The sequence below is a fragment of the Thunnus maccoyii genome, chromosome 2 (genome assembly GCF_910596095.1).
Source record: "Thunnus maccoyii chromosome 2, fThuMac1.1, whole genome shotgun sequence".
Classification (NCBI taxonomy): Eukaryota; Metazoa; Chordata; class Actinopteri; order Scombriformes; family Scombridae; genus Thunnus; species Thunnus maccoyii.
Genome location: NC_056534.1, coordinates 854,284 through 876,356, shown reverse-complemented (window position 1 = coordinate 876,356; position 22,073 = coordinate 854,284). Strand labels below are relative to the sequence as shown.

Genomic DNA, 22,073 nt, shown 5'->3' with positions numbered 1-22,073 from the left:
TTATACATGTAAATATCTATGTTTCTTTTTACATTTTTAATCTATATGTGACATAAAACGAATAAGCGCAGGGACACCACGTGATGTCGTGACGTTTTCGGTGGTCACGTGGAGGGTTGGTCAGCTGATTGCTGTCTTCCGGGTTGTCCGTCGGTGTTTACTTTGAGAGCTGCTCATTTTTTTTTCTGTTTTCTGCGTCTTAAATTAAGGTAAAACGTTCATTTTAATGTGTTTATCTGAAGCTAACAGTTCGTTTTAAACGTCTTTTAGTCGGATTCACATTTATTTTCTTTTAGAGTTTATCAGACAGAAACAAAACTTCTGAAGATCAAACATCAGTCAGATGATTAAACACCGAGACACTTTATGAATGATTCAGTTTTCAGTTTCAGTGAGAGTTGGTTTGATTTAAATGTCACATCTTTGATTTTTTTACACTTAATCACACGAATTTTTCCAGATTTCCGATGAAAAATAATGACGTCACGTTATGTGATCAGTGTCATTAACGTCTCCATCAAATCAGAAGAAAAGAATCCATTTGAAAAGTGAAAGTTGATATCAAGAGTTTTTAAGGGTTTATAAGGATTTTATTGATGAAGGTTCAGAGTCTCTGCTGGAGTGGATTCAGTCATTTTTGGGGCCTGAAGGCGTTTTTCATTCTGCTAAATTCCGAAAAACTCTGGAAAGTTTCTCTGTTTAGCATCTTCAGGTCAGGCTAACTCAGTGTTGCTAACCTCTGGGGCTCTACTGGAATATTTTTGCATGATTTCCAGTTAAAAACTCCTTATTTATCTTCTACTGGTCCTTTATGCAGCCCCTCAGTTCAGCCTCTGTCTGAAACAGGCCGTTTTAGTTCCTGTCTCTTTAAGGCCCCGCCTCCCGATGAGCCCACTCTGTTCTGATTGGTCAGCTTCAGGAAGCTTCCTCCTACCGGTCTCCTGTCTGGATGTAGAGAAACCAGCCTTGTTATCGTTAACTCTTCATCATTGTTCATAAAGATCTTCCTCATGTGGTGTTGTGATGATGATGATGATGGTGCAGAGCGCTGTCTAACACGTCAGCTGGGTTGAGATCTGGCGACTGTGAAGGTCATAACATTTAATACCCATAAAACCATTCATTGTCATCCTAGAAGAGACCACTCCCATCAGGATAGACATGTTTCATCACAGGATAAAGCTGATCACTCACAACTACTTTGTATTGATTAGCAGCCCCTCACTGTAGGGGTCCAGCACTCAGACCTGGACCAGTTTTTCCTTTAATGTCACCCGTCTGCTGCTCGCTGGGAGTCTTAACAGCTCTGCTGGTTATTTGCAGTCGACGCCGTGTGCAGCAGCCATGGACAACGCCTCGGACACCGATGACGACTTCTACACCGAGAGGACAGCGTTGGTTCAGTCTGAGAATCCGGTGGTGCCGTCCTACAGACAAAATGCCGACCCCGAAAACGCCAACGACACCCCGTCCAAAAGGGTAAAGATCCTTTTACCTTTTAATCTTTACAAATGAGTTCAAGTTTAACAGACGTTCTCAAGGTCTATTCCCTGTTTTTGACTTTCTCTGTTGGTCCAGCAGGGACCGACCAGGAGGGCGGCTCCGGCTGCTGTGGACGGCGACAGCAGCGGCGGCGGCGGTGGCGGCGGCGGCTCGGACCAGGAGGTGGACGCAGACGAGGAAGAGCTGACTCTGAAGTACGGGGCCAAACACGTCATCATGCTGTTCATCCCCGTCACCCTCTGCATGGCGGTGGTGGTCGCCACCATCAAGTCGGTCAGCTTCTACACCGAGAAGACGGACCAGCAGCTGTAGGTCCACGTTCAGCCCGCCGCCTCACCATCTCTCGTCCTCCGCTTTGCCGCTAATGCTGATGTTTTTGTCCCCCGCAGAATTTACACGCCGTTCACCGAGAACACCGCGTCTGTCGGCCGCCGGCTCCTCAACTCCGTCCTCAACACCATCATCATGATCAGCGTCATCGTGGTCATGACCATCTTCCTGGTCGTTCTCTACAAGTACCGCTGCTACAAGGTCAGCGCCGCCTCCTCACACAAATGATTTTTGTTTTTGAACTACTACTAATGAAGAGTCATGTGTGTAAGTATGTAGTCGCTTCATGCACGCTGCTCTGACGTAACGTTACCACAACAAGAAATGCATCAATTAGTCCAAAATCACAGTTTCCTGGAGAGACTGCCCATGAGTCTCAGCTGCCGTTGCTATGAAGATGAAGACAGGAAGTGAACTGTTTTACAGTTTTATTGCTTTACAAACTGAATCAAAGTAAATTTGAGAAAGAAAATCCTTTAAAGTAGAAGAAAACTGTCATACAAATGTGAATATTTGGGGGAAATGAGTCCACAACATGGAGTAAATATAGTTTAGACATGTTTACATGCTGCTGATAGAGGGCGCCGTCTCTTGTCTCTTGTCTCCTGTGATGTTGGTTTAATGTGTTTGTGTTCAGTTCATCCACGGCTGGCTCATCCTGTCCTCCCTCATGCTGCTCTTCTGGTTCAGCTTCATGTATCTCGGGTGAGTTCAGCTCTCGGCGTCTGTCGCTGTTTTATTTGATGTAAAAACTTTATTTACACCACGTCCACGGAAAATAGTAAATAACATCCTGTTGAAGCTGAAGTATGAAAGTTCAGTTTTTTGAAAGTTGACAGTTCAGGTGCATCATGGCGCTCTTCTTCTGTGTCCCAGTGAAGTGTTTAAGACGTACAACCTGGCGGTGGACTACCCGACTGTGGGCGTGATCATCTGGAACTTCGGGGCGGTGGGGATGGTCTGCATCCACTGGAAGGGCCCCCTGCAGCTACAGCAGGCCTACCTGATCCTCATCAGCGCGCTCATGGCCCTCGTCTTCATCAAGTACCTGCCCGAGTGGTCGGCCTGGGTCATCCTGGGAGCCATCTCTGTCTACGGTGAGTCGACGCCGTCGGCTGCAGGGTTCAACAAAGAGTACAGGGCCCAGTACAGATCCCTGTTGAACTCCAGAGGTCCCCAGTTTCCATTTACCACCATAAAAAGTCCTGTATCCAGTCTGTAACCGTAGTTAAATGTGTCCGTCCTGTATCTCAGCCTTCCCATCATGCTTTGCTCTGGTTGTTTGTGGTGTCGTTGCAGACCTGGTGGCCGTCCTGTCTCCTAAAGGTCCTCTCAGGATGTTGGTGGAGACGGCTCAGGAACGCAATGAGCCCATCTTCCCCGCCCTCATCTACTCCTGTGAGTATCAGCAGAACCACAATGTTAAAATACTCCGTCACAAGTAAAAGTACACAAGTACTGGCAGCAAAATGTAGTTAAAAGTATTAAAGTAAAAGTATACATCATTCAGAATGGCTCCATTTAGATGGTTGTATTAATCAAACCTGTATATGTATTATTTGAGTATTAAAACTGATTAATTGATGTGTACATGTGTGAGCAGCATGTTTATAATGTTAATGTATGAAGGTGGAGCTGATTTCTGATCTATAATAATAATATATAATCTATAATAATGAAATGAAATGTTCATTTTCTCTTCCATATCTACGACTGACCTGATGGTGATGTCACTGTGATGTCACTGTGATGTCACTGTGATGTCACCATGTTTCCAGATCTGGTTTATTGTCTTTGTGAGCACAATGTTATTGATAGAAATGATGATAAACACCTGTAATGTTTCGATAAGTACAATTATCTTCAGATCGTTCATACAGTTAGACATCTGTTAACCGTCCTCCATCCATCCAGAATCTGTAAATATTGATGCTTTCTATAGTTTTCCCCCACTGGACACCAGATGTTTCCTCTGACATCACACTGTGTACATTACATACTGGACCACGATTGGCTCCAGACTAGTTGTGATGTCATAAATCCTGCTCCTCCTTCAGCAGATGAATCAAAACAAACCACAGATGATTCTGACTGGACGAGACTTTAGTTTCGCAACGTTGTCAAGTTTCGCAACGATTTTATAAGATAAATTATTAAAAATTGAACAAATTTAAGAATTTGTTAAACCCGGAAAAACATTTAAAACATGAAATAGTAACGTTTTCAACACGTGATGTTTGTTTTATTATTGTTTGTGTTCAGCTGCCATGATGTGGACGGTGGGAATGGCGAGCCCGACGGACGGACAGCAGTCAGGACACGAAACAGGTCCGACATAAATAAACTGATTAAATAAATTAATTAAGTTTGCATTCATGTTAAAAATCATTGATGCTGAATTAAGTAATTAAACTTTACTATATTTATCTGCCTCTTTGTAAAATGTTCAGATGTTTATTTTCGTGTTGACGCCATTTTGTTTTTCAGACGAGGAGGCGGAGCACAGCGGCAGGGGGGCGGAGCCCGAGAGCCGACGGCCGCAGTCGTTTCCAGAAGAGGAGCTGGAGGAGGACCGTGAGTTTCAATCAGCTGACGGCTGCGCTTCACGTGTTTTGATGATGATGATGATGATGATGTTTATGTTGTTTTTGGATGTAAACACGACTCAGGAAGTGTGTTTTGGTGTGTTTTGGTGTGTTTTGGCGTGTAGGCGGAGTCAAGCTGGGCCTTGGGGATTTCATCTTCTACAGCGTTCTGGTTGGAAAAGCTGCAGCGACCGGCGGCGACTGGAACACGACGCTCGCCTGCTTCGTCGCCATTCTTATCGTAAGTTGTAGTTTTAGGTGAAGTTGTGTCAGAGCTGCTCCCGATAATCCGCCACCACTTAACATCTTCATCAGCAGCTCCCCAAAACACCATGATGAAACTTCCTGAAATCTACACCAGTTTTCCCAAATATGGTTTCCTAAATTGACACAAACTCCCAAAAATCTACATGGATGTAAATCCACATCAGCAGTTCACCAAATTATGAAGAAAATTCCTAAAATCTAAACAGCAATTCCACAAAATCTACACCAGACTCCTCAGATTCCAAAGAAACTTCCTGCAATCTACATCACAACCTAAAAATCTACAGCAAATGCCTTAAAATCTAGACCAGGACCAGGACTTTAATCCACAGCAACTCCCTAACCAGCATCTCTCTGTCAGTACTGAAAGTACCTGTACCTGTATCACACCTGTATCACACCTGTATCACACCTGTATCACACCTGTCCTTTACCTGTATCACACCTGTCCTCTACCTGTATCACACCTGTCCTTTACCTGTATCACACCTGTCCTTTACCTGTATCACACCTGTCCTCCACCTGTATCACACCTGTCCTTTACCTGTATCACACCTGTCCTCCACCTCTATCACACCTGTCCTCTACCTGTATCACATCTGTATCACACCTGTCCTGTACCTGTATCACACCTGTCCTCCACCTGTATCACACCTGTCCTTTACCTGTATCACACCTGTCCTCCACCTCTATCACACCTGTCCTCTACGTGTATCACACCTGTCCTGTACCTGTGCTGTTTCAGGGTCTGTGCCTGACTCTGCTGCTGCTCGCCATCTTTAAGAAAGCTCTGCCGGCGCTGCCGATCTCCATCACCTTCGGCCTCGTCTTCTACTTCTCCACAGACTTCCTGGTTCAGCCCTTCATGGACAACCTGGCTGCTCACCAGTTTTACATCTGAGACAAAGCCCCGCCCACCTCGCCTGCCTCCTGCACCTTGTCCTCCTCATTTTTACCTTCGTCACCCGCAGGACGCCTTCTGTTGAAGTCACGCACAAAGACTACTTCCTGCGCCCGACTTCTACCTGGTCTGTAAAAGACGTCATGCAGACAGAGGAAGCTGGCGTGGGTGTCAGCTGGTTACCTGGGTGTTTGTGCTCAGGTGTGTTTCAGGTACAAACATCACCTCACCTGCCAGCAGGTGGTTTAAAGGAAAGATCCGCCTTAAATTCTGCCGTCAATCAAAACAAACATGGCCCCCAAACATTCCTGTTTTTAATCCTCGACATTAAAATGAAAAGATTTAATGTTTTACAAAATCAGTGACATCAGCGTCGCCTCAGTGGAACAACAATTAACATTTAAACCAAGAAACAATTTGATCTTTTAATAGACAAATGAAACTTGCTTTTTGTGTGTTTTTATTGTTTTTAAGGTGGATTTTGTCCATGAACACATTCAGGGGATACAAGTGTTGCAGAACTCCCTTCAACACATTCAGTTCACATGTAAACTTTCCTGATTTAAAACATAAATACAAACATAACAGGTAATCAGCTTCAGTGTGTCCATGTGGATGCTGAACTTTACCGTTTTCTTTCATTGAGCTGCTGCTAAAACCTCAAAGTCTTTTATTTCTGCTCCTGTTCAACACACATCATGTAAATCAGACCTGTCGGATCTTTTGATGACGCTAGTCCCCCCCCCCCCGCTTCCACTCTTTGTGCTAAGCTACGCTACTTTCCCAAACAGTTCCTCTCCATCCTCTGCAGCATTCAAACAATAAACTTTATTTAAAACACTGTCTGACAGGAGTGGGGGGGGGGGGGGTCTTTATATATATATTTTGTAGATTCAGGCGTAGTGTTTGATTTTGTAACTGAGTACATGTCGAAGAGATTGTTTTATTTCATTGTACTGTGCACTAAAGTAAAACTTATGTAATGAGCTGAAGAAATTAAAATTCTATTAAAAACTTGTTTTGTATGTTTGAAGATTTATTTCTAAGCTTTGGATGGAGCCAGGCTAGCAGTTTCCCTTCGCTTCCAGTCTTTATGCTAAGCTAAGCTAACAGTTTCCCCCTGCTTCCAGTCTTTATGCTAAGCTAGGCTAGCAGTTTCCCTTCGCTTCCAGTCTTTATGCTAAGCTAAGCTAACAGTTTCCCCCTGCTTCGTCTTTATGCTAAGCTAGGCTAGCAGTTTCCCTTCGCTTCCAGTCTTTATGCTAAGCTAAGCTAACAGTTTCCCCCTGCTTACAGTCTTTATGCTAAGCTAGGCTAGCAGTTTCCCTTCGCTTCCAGTCTTTATGCTAAGCTAAGCTAGCAGTTTCCCTTCGCTTCCAGTCTTTATGCTAAGCTAAGCTAACAGTTTCCCCCGCTTACAGTCTTTATGCTAAGCTAGGCTAGCAGTTTCCCTTCGCTTCCAGTCTTTATGCTAAGCTAGGCTAACAGTTTCCCCCTGCTTCCAGTCTTTATGCTAAGCTAGGCTAGCAGTTTCCCTTCGCTTACAGTCTTTATGCTAAGCTAGGCTAACAGTTTCCCCCTGCTTACAGTCTTCATGCTAAGCTAGGCTAGCAGTTTCCCTTCGCTTCCAGTCTTTATGCTAAGCTAAGCTAACCACACGCTCTGTGCTGATGTTCATCTGAACGTCCGCCTCTCTGAGAGAAAAAGAATCTAAAACAGAGACGGTTCTTTTCATGTCAACATGTTTATTCTGGATTATTAAAAAAAAAACAGTGTCGCAGTTCATTAACAAACAAGTTTCTACTGTATGAAATGATTCTAATGCAGCGTTTTAATTTCTCTCGTCGAACTGGGATTTGTTCTTCAGCAGGAACGCTGCCAGATACTCGATGGGGTTCGGAGGTCTGAAAGGAAAAACAAAAAAAAAAAAAAAAACAACATCTGATCAACAAACTGCAGCAGAAAGACGAAGGAAACAGCAGAGACAGTCAGATATCCGGAGGGAAACTCACAGTAGGAACAGTAGTTTATACATATTATACACAACATATAAACGGGTCATAAATTAAAGGAAAAACTGGTCCAGGTCTGAATGCTGGACCCCTACAGTGAATCCGACTTGAACAAACAAACCTCACAGAGAAAAGTTTTAGGATAAAAATACCAAGATGTCGTTACTGGTGTCAGAGTGAAAATAATCAGCAGAGGAATCAATAATGAAGATAATCGATAGTTGCGGCTCTACCTCTCCTTGGCGAGAACCGACAGACCCTGCAGCAGGATCGGGACCACCGTCTGGTCCAGGTAGGCCCGGGTCGGCAGCGCCTGCAGGTCCACCTTCTGCTTGGAGATCTTCTCTGCACCCGCCTTCTCGTTCTCCACCGTCCTCTGAGGAGCAGCAGCAGCAGAGCATGCTGGGAGTCTGAGTTTACAGAGTGTTTGTGACTGTGTGTGTGTGTGTGTGTGTGTGTGTGTGTGTGTGTGTGTGTGTGTGTGTGTGTGTGTTACCTGGATGTTGTCTGTCAGGCCGTACTCTCCGTGAGGGTTTTCAGACACCTGCAGGAAGATTCATGTTCACAACACAGAACGATCGTTACAGAGTAAAGCTGCAATTAAATTAAACGCCATAAATTTGCTGTTTCAGCTTCTAAAATGTGATGATTTGATGCTTTTACTGACAGTAAACTGAATATTTTGGGATTTTGGACTGTTGGTCGGACAAAACAAGACATAAGAAAACAACATAATAATTTTTCAATTTTTACTGACATTAACAAATCAAACGTTTAATCAAAACAATAATCTGCAGATGAATCCATAATGAAAGTAATGGTTAGTTGCAGCTCTAACTGAGAAACATCAGAAAACAGTGAAAAATGTTCACCAGTGTCTGAGAGCTCAAAGCTTTTTCATTAAATGTTTTGTTTTATGCGTCCAAAACATGAAGAGTTTCAGTTTACTGGAAGAAAAACACCATCGATAAGCTGGAAGCAACAAATATTTGACTTGATTGTTTAAAATACGGCTGAAATGACCAACTAACAGGCTAACAGTTTCCCTCTGCTTCCAGTCTTTATGCTAAGCTAGGCTAACAGTTTCCCTCTGCTTCCAGTCTTTATGCTAAGCTAGGCTAACAGTTTCCCTCTGCTTCCAGTCTTTATGCTAAGCTAGGCTAACAGTTTCCCTCTGCTTCCAGTCTTTATGCTAAGCTAGGCTAACAGTTTCCCTCTGCTTCCAGTCTTTATGCTAAGCTAGGCTAACAGTTTCCCTCTGCTTCCAGTCTTTAAGCTAAGCTAGGCTAACAGTTTCCCTCTGCTTCCAGTCTTTATGCTAAGCTAGGCTAACAGTTTCCCCCTGCTTCCAGTCTTTATGCTAAGCTAGGCTAACAGTTTCCCTCTGCTTCCAGTCTTTATGCTAAGCTAGGCTAACAGTTTCCCTCTGCTTCCAGTCTTTATGCTAAGCTAGGCTAACAGTTTCCCTCTGCTTCCAGTCTTTAAGCTAAGCTAGGCTAACAGTTTCCCTCTGCTTCCAGTCTTTATGCTAAGCTAGGCTAACAGTTTCCCCCTGCTTCCAGTCTTTATGCTAAGCTAGGCTAGCAGTTTCCCTCTGCTTCCAGTCTTTATGCTAAGCTAGGCTAACAGTTTCCCCCTGCTTACAGTCTTTATGCTAAGCTAGGCTAACAGTTTCCCTCTGCTTCCAGTCTTTATGCTAAGCTAGGGTAACAGTTTCCCTCTGCTTCCAGTCTTTATGCTAAGCTAGGCTAGCAGTTTCCCTCTGCTTAGTCTTTATGCTAAGCAAGGCTAACAGTTTCCCTCTGCTTACAGTCTTTATGCTAAGCTAGGCTAACAGTTTCCCTCTGCTTACAGTCTTTATACTAAGCTAGGCTAACAGTTTCCCCCTGCTTCCAGTCTTTATGCTAAGCTAGGCTAACAGTTTCCCCCTGCTTCCAGTCTTTATGCTAAGCTAGGCTAACAGTTTCCCTCTGCTTACTGTATTTATGCTAAGCTAGGCTAACAGTTTGTATTTAAATATTAGCCCTTTAATGACAGTGCAGTGTTATACTTACAGGAGTGTGTCCCTCCATCGACTGGTCTGCATCTGTGTGATCTGGAAGACAGACGGTGCATTTAGAGTTTTATTCCTGCTGGTTTCACATTGTTTTTAGTAAAGTATGAAGACCAGAACAGCGACAGAACATTTCAAAGGTCAAGAATTAACTTTTAAAAGATAAACTTTGCTTCTTGTAACTCAGAAAGAAACAAAGATGAATAGTTGTTTAAGAGCTCAAAAAATGGAAATTTACATTCTTCATGAAAACTAGGTAACTTCCATCTGCTGAAGAAGATCTGGTGATGTGATCGAAAGGTCCAGAAAAGCTACGACATGGACTTTAAGTTTAGACTGTTTTGTAGACTGTCACTTCTGTTTTTTGAACTAAGTGCAGAAAGGTGAAATTGGTCATCATCAATTATTGATCACTCAAGTAGTTGACAGCTGATTTGGGAATAGTTTTAACTAACCACATTAAGACTCTCCAAACATCAGCTAGAAATAACTGTGGCAAAGACAAATTAATTATTTATCTGTACAAAACGAGATCTGAAAAACGGCACCAGTTTCAGTGTCTGAAAGTAAACTTTAAATATCTCGGAAAATAGTTCTCGTCTTCCAGGTGAACTGAGTAGATTTTAAAGAAATGCTCACAGCAACTTCAACTGTAGAAGTGAGAAGAAGAAGAAGAAGAAGAAGAAGAAGAAGAAGAAGAAGAAGAAGAAGTTCCTGATTCAACTGAAGAGTAGAGAGCTGCCGTCCTCTACTCAGACAGTTGGAGGCGCCATAACGTCCTTCATCCACAGAGCCGTCAGTACTCTGAGCTGATGTGATGTCTCTGTGTTTATTATACTGACTGCGTCTTACAGAATCTGGATGAACCAAACAGGCTGTAAACTGGCTGATTAATGAGCAGTTTTGGTATAAAAGAGACTGTTTATGGAGCTGAAGATTTAACTGAAATGAAATATCATGTTGTTCAGTGTTTCACCAACAGATCACGCGGACATCTGACAAACCTTTAGTTCAGTTTTATACACATTGATACGGAAGAAATCTCTAAAGAAACAAATTTATGAACAGAGTTTGGTTTACAGACACTTTGAGAGATAGCCGAGCTCTGTTCAATTAATAAACGTCACTGAGGAGAAATATTACAGCTACAAAATATAATAAAATACCTGATAAGATGCCTGCTTCTTCCAGCTCAATCTTCTCTGATCAATAAGTTTATTTATCAGTTTATTTGTGCGCCCCGAACACAAAGTGTTAATAAAACAAATATTCTTTTTTTATTTAAGTCTCTCGGTGATTCTACAGAAACATTAACTCGTTTATTCTGTTTGAAATTAAAAACGTTACATTTCCTAAAATCTCGTCTGTCGCGCTGCTGTAAGCGGTTAGCTTGTTAGCTTAGCATCATATTAACGCTCTGTAGCCGCTTAACAAACCGGATTTACGGCTCAAACTGACCTCTGTGGGTTAACGAGGTTCCTAAAAGCTCCAAACCAACCTGCAAACACGCAGCAAGGAAACAAAATACAACAAAAAACTGTGAAAAACGCGATCAATGGTCAACAATTAACTTACCGTCCGCCATGTTTGTTGTGGATATTTACGCAGGATGTCTGACGTACGGACGTCGATTCTGTTTTAACGGTACGTAACGCTGCGCATGCTTCCGGTTCTTCTTCTTCTGGTAATATTTGCGGCAGACCAGACGCAGCAGAGGCGTGTTGCTGCCCTCCACAGTAGAACTGCATTAAATGAGTTAAATCATGTACAGTCCAGCGCGATGGAGGAAATTGTGTTTATTTATCAGGGACGATGCAAAAAAACATTGTAACAGGTTAAAATAACATGAAACAGATGTGTTGCATATGGGATTTATAGACTTTTATTTATAGGCTTTTCTACTCAAAATAGTCATAACACATCACTACCAGAAGTACATTAATTAAATAAAGCTCATAATAAATAGTCACAGTATTTACATCACATAACAATCATTTACACATGTTCCCTAATTCATGGCAATGATGTATTTATGTGCATAACATTCATCTTCGTGTGTGTCCGTGTACATACATTCATAATCTGTATCAGTGCATGTATGTTTATCTGTATGTGCACATGGACACAGATCAATGATCGCAGGTTTGGTTTTGTTTCAGCCGATGTTTCACCTTTTTCATTAAATGTTTTTCAGATCAGTTTGTATTTGTATTTCTGTTGGTAGGGCATTCAAAAGATGTATCCATTTTACTGAAAGAGATGACTGACCGAAAGTAATTTTGCGCTACACTGTCCCTGCTGCCCATTCTTGTGTTCTGTACTGTAAAATAAATCCTCCCATTCTTTTTGCCATAACTTCTATGGAACCATCTTCCAGATTCAGTCCGGGGTGCAGACACCCTCTCTATGTTTAAGAGTAGGCTTAAAACTTTCCTTTTTGATAAAGCTTATAGTTAGGGCCGACCAGGCTCACCTTGGATCAGCCCTTAGTTATGCTGCTATAGGCCTAGACTGCTGGGGGACTTCCCATGATGCACTGAGCTCCTCTCTCCTCCTCCTCCTCTCCATCTGTATGCATTCATGTAACATCAATGCATGTCACTAACTTTGCTTCTTCCCCGGAGTTTTTTTTGTGCTTTCTCATCTCACAGGAAAAACCTGAGTCCCGGGCCGAACCTTCGCGGTCCTTCACAGTCCTGATGGCATCCTTCCCTGGCTGTTGATGCTTGTGCTTGTTGTTGTTATTCTGATTGTTTTTCTTCTGTCCCCCCTCCCCCTTTCCCTCTCTCTTTCTCTCTCTCAACCCAACCGGTCAAAGCAGATGGCCGCCCACCAAGAGCCGGGTTCTGCTTGAGGTTTCTACCCATTAAAGGGGAGTTTTTCCTTACCGCTGTCGCCAAGTGCTGCTCATGGGGGAATTGTTGGGTCTCTGTAAATTAAAGAGTACGGTCTCTATGTGAAAAGTGCCTTGAGATGACTTCTGTTGTGATATGGCGCTATATAAATAAAAATTGATTGATTGATTGATTGATTGAACTTTGCTATTCCTTGCATGAAGCTCTTACACTCAACTGTTTCATACAGTACTTCCAGATCTAATTCCTTCCTGCTGACGGCTCTTTTTGCTGCCTAATCAGTTTTTTCATTCCACTGTACTTCCATGTGAGCTGACATCTGTTTTCCATGTTGTATCTGTAATTGCGTAATTCTCATTTCTGTTGCAGCTTTTCCAGTGCTCAGATTCTTGGAGCCATCAGTGTAAATCTGGATCCAACTGCATCCTTCACCTTGATTTGGTGTAATATGGGAGGGTCAGGTGTCCAGCACACTGCCAGGCTCTGTCACCCATGGAACTTACTAGATTCCCCCTCCTTACTTTTCCTTCCCTGAAGTTCTGAACACTTGGCAGATGACCACTTATTCTAAGTGCTTCAGCCTGCAACACATCCAGCTTCTTTGGAACAGTGGAAGCTGCTGTCCCATAATTAAGTACAGATCTTATGATTGCTCTGTATATCATCATTAATGCTCCCCCAGTCACATCCTACCAGTTATGATTTTGCTGCCCGGCTGACTTGGAACCTGTCTGTCCCCCAGAGTCCAAACTAAACCTGGAGAAGCAGCGTTCAGTTTTTATGCTCCACATATCTGGACAAACTCCCAGAAAACTGTAGGTCTGCTGCGACTCTCAGTTCTTTTAAATCACAGCTGAAGACTTTTCTGTTTGCCGCCTTTCATTAAACCACATTAAGGGTTAATATTTTACACTGCACTGTAACTTTTACTCTCTTGTTTTATGTCTTATTCCCTTTTTAGCTTCTTTTTAATTCCAAATTTAACACTTTTGAATCGTCTTTTATGCTCTATGTGAAGCACTTTGAACTGCCTTGTTGTTGAAATGTGCTACACAAATTAACTTGCCTTGCCTGCCATCATTTAATACAATAAGTATGTGTTTGCCTTGAAAATCCTCCAGCACAGCTCAACTTTCTCCCTCCCGCGTCTCTTCCTCCTGCTGTCGTCCAGGTTGCACTACAGAGATCTTTCCCTGTGATGACCTCACTTTATCAACCACACATTCAAGCTCAGTGCTGATCTCTCTACTTTTCTATAATTCACTCCTGGCACTGCAGGACATCAAACATCATTAAGAACTTCATTATCCATAAACATATACTGCTCATCTGACTCGTCCTTGCTCTGGGCTGCTGCCTACCTGTTGACTTCCAGCTGTTCCTGTGTGTATATAAACTTATTCAGGAGAACATCTTTGATCCTAATAGGAACTTGTCTGCCACTGCAGCTTCCTCCTCTCTAATTCTCCACACAGCTACATGATTATTCTTCTGCATATGAAACATAACTGTCATCCCTGAGCTTCGGGAGGCTCAGCCTCAGCATGCTTCCTGTTTAGGGTCGACGTCAAAATAAAAGAACGACAATTAAAACGCGTAGATTCGAACTATTTAATCTAATTAATCTGATACATCTAAATAATATATCTTTAATATCTATCTTTTTATTTTTAATAATGAAAAACACCCATATTTATTCAGACATGTATGTTTGATTTTAAATGTTTCATTTAATTTTAATATAGCTTTGTTTATTTAATAATAATAATAATAATAATAATAATAATAATAATAATACTTTTGTTCTATTTTGTTGTTTGTGGGACACTTTCTTTATCTGCTGCATAATAAACAGATTCTGATTGTTTCCTTTTTTTATTTTTAATACACAAAAATAATAAATCACACATGAAAACATTTAGATGAAATTAATGTACAATTTCACACAAAAAAAAGTTGTTTTAGTAAAATTATTAGATTGCAAAAGTTCAACATCAGAGTTCTGCGTCTCATTTTTCTTTAAACACTTTTATATTTATACATTTAAATATAATTTAAACACATAATATTAAAACATTAACAGCACCAACAACGAGTCTCCGTGTTCAGAGTAACATGTGAACTAAACTCCACATTCAACATTTATTTTAATAAATATTCTGGTCGTCACACTACACACAGTTACAGGAGAGGAAGAGGAAACACATGAACTCATCAGACGTTAATGTTTTCACAGCATCTGTACAGACTTTATTTTGGAAAAAACCCTCCGGTAACAGGAACATAAATCTCATTAATCTCGTGTGTCATTAGTCTCTCTGACTGAAGAAAACATTCAGGTGTTAAAATTGGACCAGATTTGGTTTTAAAAGTGACATTTTTTGGTAATGCTTATAAGTAAATTTGCAGATATTTAACATTTCATTTTTAGGACATTTTTCAGAGTCGTGGTGCAATTTGGTACAAATTACAAGAAAAAGATAAAAGTTGGTTTAGTCAATAAGTGCTGATTTATTGTGTTTGGACTTTCAACATAGTTATTAATTTACAAGAACTCTTAATTAGTAGGATTCTTCATTCTGTAACTGACAGAAAATACTCAGTTTTCAGTGTGTCAAATTATACCAGCATATCATCTTAAAAACTATAATGAGCACATTTCCTGTTTACAGAAAGCTTTCAGAGAAACGCCCTGAGATTGAACAGACACGCAGCAGCTACCTCTACTGAAATACACTAAAAAATCCTTTGATACACAAAACTACACACTGAAAATAACCTTTGCAAATGAACAACTTACCAACTATTAACCAACTTAACACTATTTTCTGGGGTTTTTTTCTTACAATTTGTACCAAATTCCAAGACCTTCTCTGTAAAATGTCTGAAGAATTTACTGTTAAATACCTGCATATTAATCAGGAAGTCCGTATAAAATTAAGTACATTTCAACATTTTGATAGGTAAAAATTACCAAATAGACTGAGGTTGGTTGAAGTCAAGCGTCTCTTTAATCCAAACCAAACATGTAGACATAATTGATGAAAATGATCAAAATACATCACATCAGTAAGTTACAATCAGTCAATATCACTTCTCACGATTTTCAATATTAATGTCATAAAGAATCCTTCTTTTGTAACATTACATCACATATCCAAAAGTAGAAGTTGTTCTTGATATCTTGCTTCCTGGTGCATGACCACAGCTACAGACTTCTTTACCAGTGCCTTGATAATGGGAATGATGCAACAAACACTTACAAAGATCAGAATCAAAAATGGGGTGACTGGAGCCAATAATTTCAAACAAACAGCGTACCATGGACCGGTTATGAACCAGGACCTGTCAAATTTTGAGTCATGATCAACAGCATCACGCAATGAGGTCAGATTAGCAATAGCCTGCTGAATGACTCCTCCCTCATCATCATTAGCAGGGATGTACGTGCAGCATGAGGCACCTACGAGAGCACACACACCTCCAGTGGCTGCAGTGAGTTGATCTAGCACAATGCGGTTCTGAAGGGCAACGGCCCTGAGGCCTCTCAACTCCTCCCGTTCAGCCTGCCACATAGCCAGCGTAGTGTTTACGAACCCAGAGAACCTGTAGTTCATAGTTTCCATCCTCAGCATCACTTTACCCACCCGTGGACCACAACTTATGGTCTTCTGGAACATTAGAGCACCAGACAGGATCATGCGGCTGACTTACATCTCTCCTCATACGCTGCTTACCCGGAAGTTCACCAGGGTGGGGCATAGCTGAAACAATGAAGGACTGATCAGTCGGCTCCACAGCCGCACAGCGACCCACCCAGCCAGGAGGAAGTTGAGCATACATGTAGTACCCACAGAGAAACATTACATCAGTCTGTGGATATGTCCCAAGGACGTCTGGCATGGTGAAGTAAGGTGCACACGCACTGCCCATCACTACCTGAGAATAATTTAGAGATGCTTTGCCAATGTTCGAAGTACAAGGACTCGAAATAGTAGAGCAGAAAAGTTTTGGGATCTTTCCTACTCTGATGGAGGAGGACTCAGACAGAACTAATTTTTGAGCAAAACAATCAAATTTAATTTCGGGTCTCAAATGGACCGGCCCAAACAAGGGTTCACTCCCGGCACTGAGAATCTTAAACCTAGAAAACTTTCGACCTGAGGAAGGCCGCAGGGGTGGCAACACATTTCCAGTTGTCCTAAAAACTGTTTGATTTAAAACTGTTGAGTCAACACTAGAAACCAAGATATCAGGAAACAAACTCTTTAAGTCTTTAACAGGTCTGGGGACAACATGGGGGTTGTTTGTAGCAATCGGCATATGGCTGCACACATAGCAATTAGAGCGGTTCTTGGATTCAGCAACATACTTGGCATAGGAATACCAAAAGTTAAGTGTGTACATGGTGGAGTGTGATTTCCTTGCTGAGATCATTCTCAGCCAGACATCCTGAGCGTGGCTGATGACATCATCTTCCATAGACCGGGCACCTCTGAGCAATGATAGATAAGGATGAATAGTAGGGAAGAACCATATGCCGTATACGTTTGTTCAACTAAGCTCACCATCCCCCCTGACGAGACATGAGTGACTCCATGGCTCGTCATAGCTGCATAGCAAGAAGAGAGACTTTGGTAAAATTGGTTTACCTGCAGGTCAGATGTAAAGACCATCTGCGTCTTGACTAACTCCCTTAGTCTTCCAAAACTGTTTTTCTTGTTTAGGAGAGCTATGTTGCATGTCCATTAAAAAGTCAGTGGTTACTTGAGCTTTGTCAATCTGTACAGAGAAAGAATGACTAACACTCCCGCGAGCTGCTTTCTTTGCTGCTTCATCTGCCTTCCTGTTCCCACGAGACACACTGTCGGTATTGTTTGTATGTGCCACACACTTGCAGACAGCGACCTTGGCAGGCAGCTGTATTTCATCAAGTAATTTCAACAGTAAATCCTTATGTGTTACTGGCCGACCTGTGGATGTTATCATTCCTCGGTTCCTCCACTGCTGTGCAAAGGTAAACAAAGTGGAAAAGGCATACTGACTGTCTGTCCAGATCGTGACCTTCTTATCTTTCCCTAACCTGCACGCCGCTGACAACGCAACTAATTCTGCTGCTTGGGCAGAGAAATTAGAAGGCAAAGCTCCAGACTCTAAGACTTCATGCAGTGTAACTACAGCATAACCAACTCTGTTAGTCCCATCTACATGTTTGCTTGCAGAACCATCTACAAACATCACAATGTCTGCATCAGGTAAAGGCGTGTCAATCAAATCAGCGCGAGGTAGGGTTAATTCATCGGTAATTGCCATACAATCATGAGGAATCCCTTCTACAGGTGTTGGAAGGAGCGTAGCTGGATTCAAAGCCGTACATCTCTCAATGGTCAAGTTTGGCTGGCCTAACAATGTGGCTATGCAAGATAAGTGTCTTGCTGGTGACATGTGTGAATGTTTGTGCTCCAGCAATAGCAAAGAGACAGCATGTGGCACTCTAAGAGTCAGTGGCCTAAACAAAACCAAAGCAGCTGAGGTCTGCACTGCCATAGCCGCTGCCACCACCGCCTGCAGGCATCCGGGCAGGGCTCTGCTTACTGGGTCAAGTCTGGAGGAATAGAAAGCGACAGGTCTTAATTTATCCCCATACTCCTGTAACAGGACATATGTCATAAAACCATTTTTGCAATCCACTGTTTGTATGAAATCCTTTTTCATGTTAGGTAAGGCAAGTACAGATGAAGAAGCTATCAACTGCTTTAACTTTGTGAAAGCCTGCTCGCCCTCCTCAGTCCACACTACCTTATCTGAAGCAGCCATTGCTTTACCATAAATCATATTCTGTAATGGTTGTGCAATTTCGGCATAATTAGCAATCGATAACCTGCAAAAGTTGCAAGTACCAAGAAAAGATATCATCTCTCGCTTTGTTGTAGGCTGTGGTAACTGCAGAACAGTTGTTTTTCTCTGTTCATCCAACACACGGCCTTCAGGAGTTAGCGTGTAGCCCAAATATTTCACCTCCTGACTCCACAGCTGGAGTTTAGATTTAGAGACTTTAACACCAGCTGCAGCTAGATATCTCAACAAGGCCAAGGTCATGTTTTTGCACTTTTGTTGAGAGCTAGAAGTCACAAGGATATCATCAACATAAGTCAAAATCTGAGACTCCTCTTCAGGAGGTTCAAAACGATCAATACATTTTTTAATTTCTTGTGAAAAGATAGTAGGGCTATCTTGAAACCCTTGAGGAAGTCTTGAATACGTCAATTGTCTGTGTTTAAACGTAAACGCAAACCAAAACTGTGACTCAGGGCTCAAAGGAATGGTAACAAATGCGTTCGTCAAATCAATCACTGAGTACCAGACATTAGTGGGTTTTATGTTGTTCAGAAGAGTGTAGGGGTCTGGCACGTTTGGAGCTCGTGGAACTACAGCTCGGTTCACAGCTTGTAAATCATTTACTAACCGCCACCCGGAAGTGAGTCAGGACAATCAACTAAAACCCCTTGTTTTATCAAACTGTCTATCACTTCTGAAATACCTTCCTCAGCTTCTGGCTTCAACGGATATTGTTTGACAAACGGTCTATAAGAGCTTTTAGGTTTAATGGTAACAGGTGTGGCAGTACGTAACAACCCGATATCACCATCTTTCCCTGTACTCCACAGTTCAGAAGGTAACTCTTCTAACTCTTTTTCCTGCTCCTCTGTCAGCAAACACACTTTTTCCTGCAATGATCACAAAGAGGGCTGCAAATGAGTGGTGGCTGCTCCCACTGTTACCCAATTCAGCCCCCTGACTCATGCTGCACTCAACCTTTTAAGGCCCTCTCCCCCCAACTCCACTAACGCACCGACGTCCGTCCAGTGCGTCCTAGGGGCGACAATTTGAGTGTGTAAACACGCACATGTCACCTTCCCCTTGAACTTCATTACCTGGCCTAGTTATACTCGCCGCTTCTCTCCTCAGTTCGGCAGTGATAGCTGCTGGGCCTTTTGTAACAGGGTCAATGCTATACCAAAACCGTGGCCTGTTTTTATCTTCAATCACAAAGATACAATCAGTCTGAGCTTTTCGGAAAACCACAACCCCTTGGCGTGACTCCAAGTTGTAATGCTGCCATGCCATCTCAGCCTAGGAGATTGACTGGGCAATAATCAGAGGCCACCATTTTCAACATTACTGAAAAACCAGTTACTGGATCAGTTAGTTTTGTTTTTTCTGTCAATCTCTCCGACACATGATGTCCTGAAGCTGACACTACTGATAGTTCTTGTTTTGTCAACCGACTACTGTCAGGAAACTCTTTTTTCTTCAACACAGTTTTGCAAGCTCCTGAATCACACGAAAAGGTACACTTCTCTCCCCTCACCAGCAGAGTCACAAAAGGTTTGTCATCCCACTCGGCTAACATTACTTCAACAGATTCAAACTCTGATCCCTCCACTTCCTCAGAATCATAGTCAGCATCTTCAGTTTTTGTTTTCTGTTCTGGATGTATGTGTGTGTGTGATTGCATGACCTGATTCTGCAGGGGAAGCTAGTCAGAAGTCCTGCTCCTCATCCTTCTCTCTGTCATCATGTTCTCTTTTCTCTCTACGACCGCCCCCACGGCCTCCATGGCCCCCACGGCCCCCACGGTCCTCTCCTGCCCCCGTCCACCGCCTCGACCTCCGCTCCGCCAGGTGTCCGCAGCTGGAATGAGACTTATCTGTTCCCAAGCTGCAGCTCCTTCCTGGTACGCTGTGCGGTCGGAGGCGAGGATGACGCGAGGTCGGGGATCAGAGCGGTGTCCTGTACTTGTTTAACAACAACAGAGTGCAAGACCACAGAGCTTGCCACAGCATTAGTTCCATCATCATCTTGTCGTTTTACTTGGCCCATAGACAAAAGTTTCTTTCGTCTTCTGCACTCACTCCTTTTCTTTTCTAGCCACAAGTATGCCTGTAACAGCCCTTCCTTCCTTTTTCTCTCGTTTTTCATCCCCTTTGCACGCCTTGGCTATTTCTTCACACAGTTTTTTACAGTCCTCTGCATACAGTCCCCCTTTAAACTTATATTTCTTCTTCCATTTGTCAAGATACTGCACACTCCCTTCATTCATCGTGTACATAAATTTTGCATCCCCCGTCAACCCATTTTTCGGGGTTTTGCTTTGATTTGTACCCATACTTCACCCTTTTTTTTTTTTGTTTGTTTGTTTTGTTTATAGTGACTTTATCTCACTATCTTCCCTTAACAGCCAACCAGTTTGTATGGAATTCACCTGAGCAACTGGTCCGATCAGTGAAATGTAGACTTTTGTTGACACCGTAAGGTTTCCCTTGTCTGGTTATTTCACTGAGACACTGTTAATAACCTTCTATACCAAGATCCCAACCTACGTTTGATATAAAAGAAAAATTTTGTAGTTTTTTTTTGTTTTAATTTTATTTTTTATTTGTTTTTTGTTGTTTTTTTGTTTTGTTTTAATGTAAGACTACTACTTATTCCCCCCCTTTTTTTTTTTTTTTATATTTTATATATGTCTTTTTAGGTTGACACTCTTCACACTTCTAACCTAGGTAGACACATCTATTCTCCCTTCACTCTCCCAAGGGTTGCCAGTCTTATACAGCCGTTTAAAATCACCACTAAACTCTCTCCCACATATCTTGAGGCTTGGCTTACAAATTCAGGCCTTTTATACAACTCAATTGTTGATTAAAGAGACAACTTCTCACCTCACAAAGGAATCCGTGGGGCTCCCGACCCTCTCCAGCCCGCAAGCGCCTTTATCTCTGAATGTAGCAGGAAAAGGCACTCTACTCCGAGAAACACTTCCAGGAATCCGGCTCGAAGGACCAAAATGATAGGTAAAAATGACCAAATAGACTGAGGTTGGTTGAAGTCAAGCGTCTCTTTAATCCAAACCAAACATATGTTGTAGACACGGAGAGTCCGCAGAGTCTCCGTGGAGAATTCTGACAACACAAAGGAAAGTCACTAGTATATATTGACGGCCTTGATGCCCTGGGAGGCACCTCTAGTTGTTTACAGATTCCTTCTAACAGACCTAGACAAAGCTTTACAGAGCTCTCGGTTCACATGATGACCATGATGTCCATATGTCTATTATAGTGTTCCCCTCAAGGCCCTGCCGCCAAACATATACATACATATGACCATACCTACTTAACTAATACATGGATCACATTTCAATGACAGTTATTAAAAATATAATTCAAATAGAAAAAGCTTCTCCTCTGTATATAAAATGAGCACAGTTCACTTTTTCGAAGCGTTGATCTTTCACGATGAAGACGGTGAGATTCGGTTGAAAAAGCAAAGTAAACCCTAAAGAGTTTTTTGTTTTGTTTTGTTTTGTTTTTCTACTTTTACACATGTCCAACTTTTTCTTACCTGTTTGTAAGTGTATTTTGTGAGATTACAACTAAATACATATTAAAAATACATACAAAAACACATCTTTTATATGATGTAACTTCCCAATGTACCGACAGATTCATCTTAAACAGCCAGCAAGGCAGCAGGAGGAGGATTTCAGATGTTGTATAATGTCCTCCA

The 22,073-nt window shown here is 42.1% G+C and overlaps 4 protein-coding genes across 5 annotated transcripts in view; 1 reads left to right on the top strand and 3 right to left on the bottom strand.

Moving 5' to 3' along the window:
• The window catches only part of LOC121912524 (NACHT, LRR and PYD domains-containing protein 12-like), a 203,536-nt gene that overhangs the window by 54,729 nt on the left and 126,734 nt on the right, over positions 1–22,073 (bottom strand). The gene's annotated exons all lie outside the window — the stretch shown is intronic.
• On the top strand, positions 110–6,398 carry psen2 (presenilin 2). 2 transcript variants are annotated; one of them, XM_042425688.1, is made up of 11 exons: positions 110–209; positions 1,324–1,479; positions 1,582–1,811; positions 1,893–2,034; positions 2,471–2,538; positions 2,710–2,930; positions 3,133–3,231; positions 4,096–4,161; positions 4,321–4,407; positions 4,544–4,659; positions 5,431–6,398. In XM_042425688.1, the coding sequence occupies exons 2-11, from the start codon at positions 1,345–1,347 to the stop codon at positions 5,584–5,586; spliced, it is 1,320 nt and encodes a 439-aa protein (XP_042281622.1). In that variant the 5' UTR covers positions 110–209; positions 1,324–1,344; the 3' UTR covers positions 5,587–6,398. The 2 variants fall into 2 exon arrangements, with proteins under 2 accessions (XP_042281622.1, XP_042281614.1); XM_042425680.1 differs by having other exon boundaries at positions 1,579–1,811.
• Positions 7,312–11,296, bottom strand: dpy30 (dpy-30 histone methyltransferase complex regulatory subunit). Its single transcript, XM_042425748.1, has 5 exons — positions 11,227–11,296; positions 9,653–9,693; positions 8,095–8,142; positions 7,832–7,974; positions 7,312–7,490 (listed from the first exon to the last, which is right to left on the bottom strand). The coding sequence occupies exons 1-5, from the start codon at positions 11,234–11,236 to the stop codon at positions 7,418–7,420; spliced, it is 315 nt and encodes a 104-aa protein (XP_042281682.1). The 5' UTR covers positions 11,237–11,296; the 3' UTR covers positions 7,312–7,417.
• LOC121906677 lies at positions 14,550–20,898 on the bottom strand. The gene is made up of 2 exons (XM_042425667.1): positions 17,159–20,898; positions 14,550–17,001 (listed from the first exon to the last, which is right to left on the bottom strand). The coding sequence occupies exon 1, from the start codon at positions 18,603–18,605 to the stop codon at positions 17,166–17,168; it is 1,440 nt and encodes a 479-aa protein (XP_042281601.1). The 5' UTR covers positions 18,606–20,898; the 3' UTR covers positions 14,550–17,001; positions 17,159–17,165.

Bases quoted from the DNA above. Each gene is read 5' to 3' on its own strand.
- dpy30 (XM_042425748.1), bottom strand. The intron at 8,143-9,652 runs GTAAGTATAACA...ATCTTCCTGCAG, and splicing joins CGATGGAGGGACACACTCCT to GTGTCTGAAAACCCTCACGG. The intron at 7,491-7,831 runs GTAGAGCCGCAA...TTTTCCTTTCAG, and splicing joins TCGGTTCTCGCCAAGGAGAG to ACCTCCGAACCCCATCGAGT.
- LOC121906677 (XM_042425667.1), bottom strand. From the start codon at position 18,605: ATGACCTTGGCCTTGTTGAGATATCTAGCTGCAGCTGGTGTTAAAGTC.
- psen2 (XM_042425680.1), top strand. From the start codon at position 1,345: ATGGACAACGCCTCGGACACCGATGACGACTTCTACACCGAGAGGACA. The intron at 1,812-1,892 runs GTAGGTCCACGT...TGTCCCCCGCAG, and splicing joins GAGAAGACGGACCAGCAGCT to AATTTACACGCCGTTCACCG. The intron at 4,408-4,543 runs GTGAGTTTCAAT...TTTGGCGTGTAG, and splicing joins AGAGGAGCTGGAGGAGGACC to GCGGAGTCAAGCTGGGCCTT.